The sequence below is a fragment of the Cryptomeria japonica genome, chromosome 7, assembly GCF_030272615.1.
Source record: "Cryptomeria japonica chromosome 7, Sugi_1.0, whole genome shotgun sequence".
In the NCBI taxonomy this organism is placed as follows: domain Eukaryota; kingdom Viridiplantae; phylum Streptophyta; class Pinopsida; order Cupressales; family Cupressaceae; genus Cryptomeria; species Cryptomeria japonica.
The window spans coordinates 22,215,910-22,220,143 of record NC_081411.1 but is presented as its reverse complement, the minus strand read 5'-3'; the positions used below and the strand labels follow the sequence as shown (position 1 = coordinate 22,220,143).

General features: G+C 34.9%; 1 protein-coding gene across 1 annotated transcript; it reads right to left on the bottom strand.

Moving 5' to 3' along the window:
- Nucleotides 1-216: 216 nt before the first annotated feature.
- LOC131051890 (protein PELPK1) lies at nucleotides 217-1,713 on the bottom strand. The gene is made up of 2 exons (XM_057986478.2): nucleotides 1,546-1,713; nucleotides 217-1,435 (listed from the first exon to the last, which is right to left on the bottom strand). Exons 1-2 carry the CDS (start codon nucleotides 1,691-1,693, stop codon nucleotides 369-371), a joined length of 1,215 nt encoding a protein of 404 aa, XP_057842461.2. The 5' UTR covers nucleotides 1,694-1,713; the 3' UTR covers nucleotides 217-368.
- Between the last annotated feature and the right edge of the window lie 2,521 nt (nucleotides 1,714-4,234).

The following is a 4,234-nucleotide window of genomic DNA, read 5'->3' as shown; positions in this document are numbered from 1 at the left end:
TTGAAAAACTTCTTTATTATTTGATAATAATTATTACAAACAAACTCATCCATTGAGGGGATGATAACACCCTTAACTATTGAAGAAACTACATAAAACTTCTAGTAAGACTTTGGATTTACATAAAGATTAACAATCTTAGTACAATTAAATACTCAAAAAAATAAAATAACTCTATGAGATATTATATAAAAAAATAAGGCACAAAAGGAGCACTATGGAACGGGACATATGTCACCGATTATTCCAAATAAATGATATAGCAATTACAATACTTTGCATGAAATGTGAACTAGATGCAAGTATCACATGAGGGAATACATATTTAAAAATGAGCATGGTTGATGAATATTTCATAAGCTTGGATTTCAAGGTGTCTCATCCTTTGTAGAAGGTGGTGGTGGGGTGAAAAGAGGAAATGGTGGAAATGTGGAAGGGAAAGTGGATAGAGGAGGAAAACTAAGCTTGGGAAAGGGTGGAATAGAAGGTATATTTAGAGGAGTGCTCAAATTTGGTAGAGAAGGTGCATTAGGGAGGGGAGGAACACTCAACAATGGTAGAGGGGGTGTGCTAGGAAGAGGTGGAACACTTAATTTGGGAAGAGTTGGTCCACTTGATAGAGGAGGAACACTCAAATTAGGTAGAGGGGGTGTGCTAGGAAGTGGTGGAACACTTAGTTTGGGAAGAGTTGGTACACTTGGTAGAGGAGGGGCACTCAAATTGGGTAGAGGGGGTGTGTTAGGAAGAGGTGGAATACTTAGTTTCGGAAGATTTGGTACACTTGGTAGAGGAGAAACACTCAAATTAGGTAGAGGGGGTGTGCTAGGAAGAGGTGGAACACTTATTTTTGGAAGAGTTGGTACACTTGGTAGAGGAGGAACACTCAACTTAGGGAAAGTGGGTGGATTAGGGAGTGGGGGAGCAACCACATTTGGAATATTAAGAGGGGGTATAGTTGGAAGGGGAGGAACACTCAATTTGGGCAGTGGGGGAATGGTCAGAAGAGGGGGAACAGAGAATTTGGGCAATGAAGGAATGCTAGGAAGAGGAGGAAAACTGAACTTGGGTAGCGGAGGAATGCCAAGAAGAGGGGGTGCTTGCAAAGCTCTACGACGAGGAAGAGAGGATAAGATAGCTTCTTGTTTAGATGCACGGTAGGATAATGGAGTAGACACATAGATGTGCATTCCATTGGGATTTGAAGATGTTAGGACAAGTTTGGAAGACGCAGTGATTGAGGGTATGTCACACGACTCATGGGGGCTGCTGAGAAGTCTAACTGAGCATGACTTGCTGGGGCTAAGGTTTTGTATGATGGGAAGCTCCACGGCGAATTCGCCATTTTCATCTGTTTCTCCTTCAACATAAAACTTGCTATGGCTGCTCTTCCATTTCCTGTTACTGTTGATTCTACACTCCACGGCAACCAAAGTACCTGCAACCCATTCCATTTCATCACTTTCTTCCCATCATAACACATCTAACACAACGTTAAATATAATAAAGAGGTGCCATCATAATAATTAAACCATAGTGCATATTTACCTGGTAAGAAGTAGGAGGTTTCTGATAGATGGGTGTCACAGGATACGCTACCCTTCACCACAACATTGTTAGGCTTCTGAATGCCTTCTTCATAGCTTGCACTGGCAAAAGTAGAAGTAAAGAGAATTAGAATTCCAAGCAGAAGCATCGGTGCAACTTTAACGGTGTTTGACGCCATTTTTGTGTTGAGTGTCCCGAATATCTGTGTCCCTTTTATAGCAGACTCACAGGAGGTGTATTCAATGAATTGGGTGATTATGTTGTTATGGGTAGATGAAGTTGTAATCCAACCGCAGCTCTAGAAGAAAGGAAAGGAAGGTTGCTATGCTAACTCATTTTAATATACAAATGTAGTTCAACAAACACCTGAGTCTGCTTATTGAATAACTCCTCCTAATGTCCATGCTGGTATTTCTTATATAATACTTTCTGAGAAAGTTTCAGTCAACTACGGCTACTTTGAAATATGCCCAGAAAAAATATATAATTATTGTCACGACTATTACGTGTTTGTGTTTCATATTCATATTGAGATAGTATGCTTGGGAGGGTAAAATCCATATTTAAATGTGATGGCTGTTTTGCAATAAATCAGAAATACTTTTCCTAAAATAACAGTCAAAATTTAATTATTTATGTATTTTTTGTATGGTTGTTATATTTTTGAAAAATAAATATTTCTTATGTAAATAATTATGATGAATTAGTTAATTAATAATGGCTTTCATAAATAGTTCAATGGTGAAAGGTAAATTTTAGTTAATAAAAGTATTTCAAATTGATTATTTGATAAATAACTAATTTTAGAATAATAAAGTGAGAGAAATATTATATACATGCACACAAATAAGTATGTAAATTGCTAAATAGAATAAATTCAATTATAAGATTCTATGATAGATGGTTCTTTGTAATTTGTCATTATATCCTAAAGTCAAAATTGTATTAGACTTATGGGAAATGTTTTAAAGGTTTTTGGGTTTTTGGTGATAGGTGTAAACCATGGAAGACTCCTTGGTTGGATTTATATTCCACACTTCATGACAATTGAATTGACCATGCCAATATGTTTAGGTGGGATATTTAATGCTCATGGAGATTTAATTTCATTATATAATCATCATAATCCTTCTAGATTGTATAGGTCAAGTGTAGTCTCTTAAGTGCCCTAAAACTAAAAAATTGCCAAATTTTGGCATCACTATTCTATCAAACAATAGCCCCCAAAAATCTCTTTAGTTGGAGTTGTATTCCACATCTCTTGGAAATGGAATTGAGCATTGCCAATATGTTTGGGTGGGATGTTTAATGCTTGCAAAGATGTAATTTTATGATATAATCATCACAATCTTTCTAGATTGCATAGACAAAGTGAAGTCTCTTGAGAGCCCTAAGATCAAAAAGATGTGAAGCTTTGGCATGAGTATGTTATCAAATAGTAGCCCCTAAAAGATCTCTCATCTAAACCTATAAGTGTTTGTTGGGTCTAGTACTAACATGTCTAAGTGGGTTGGTTAATGTTAGTGAAGGCATCATTTTGTATTCCAAGCATATTGATCCTTTTGGACTAGATAAGTTCAACATAATCTCTTAAAAGCTTAGAGACCAAAAAAGTGTATATGTTAGCTCCACATTAAAAACCCCATTCCATTTGTTTTCAAGTCAAATTCATCTGGTTACAAGGATGATGAACATAATGTTGCAAAATACTCCAATTTTATTCAATGAAATGGCGATAAGAATTATATTTTCATTCCACAACTCATGGCACCAAAATGACCATTCCAACACATCTAGGTGGTAGATTAATCCTATTGGAGGTGTCATTTCATCATCCAAGCATCCCAATCCTTCTAAGATACTTCAATTAGAAAAAAATCTTTTGAGAGCTCTATGACAAAGAAAAGTGTCAAATTTTGGTGTATTTTTTCTCTCAAATTGTGGCACTCATGTGTCTCTCATCTGAACCAATAGGTAGATTCTTTTATCACCTAGATAAAATTCTATCTCAACCTTTTTTAACTCAAATTTATTTTTTGATGATTTAATGAATGCAATTTAATAAAATACTTCAGTTCATTTAGTGAAAGGGTGTTAATAGAAATATTTTATATTTTTCAACTCATGGTACCAAAGTCATCATGCTAATCCATTGAGGTGGACTAGATAATGCTAGTGAATGTATGGTTACGTTATTGACTTACTAATTCTAGTGCATCTAAGATATGCAATAAAATCAATGGATTGAATATCCTTTACCAAGCGACTTATCAATTATGAGGGATTCACTTAAATTTTTAGACCAAAGATGTATCTTCTTGGATGATGTTGGTACTATATGTATGACTTGAAGGGTTTTGATAATTTCCTGAGTTGTTGAGTATAGAAATTGAACATACTCAACTAAAACTAAATTTATATTATAATACTACAAATTCATCCTATAATTATTGTGATGTACTATTACTATTGTTGCAAGTTGTTTTATCGACAAAACTAATCAATAATGGCTACAAATAATTGTTTGATAATTAATCAAATGCTATAAACTTGAAATGCTAAGATAACTAACCACTAATGCTGATAATGGAGTTGCAATGTTCCCTCAAGTCGGTCCTTGCTTACCTTGTTGTATTCTTCTAGTTTATCAAAAGGTTAGTTAATTATTTTTATCCTTCATTCTCCACAT

Excerpts from the sequence above, each read along its gene's own strand:
- LOC131051890 (XM_057986478.2), bottom strand. The coding sequence starts at position 1,693 with ATGCTTCTGCTTGGAATTCTAATTCTCTTTACTTCTACTTTTGCCAGT. Across the intron at positions 1,436-1,545 it reads AACCTCCTACTTCTTACCAG|GTACTTTGGTTGCCGTGGAG; the intron begins GTAAATATGCAC and ends AATGGGTTGCAG.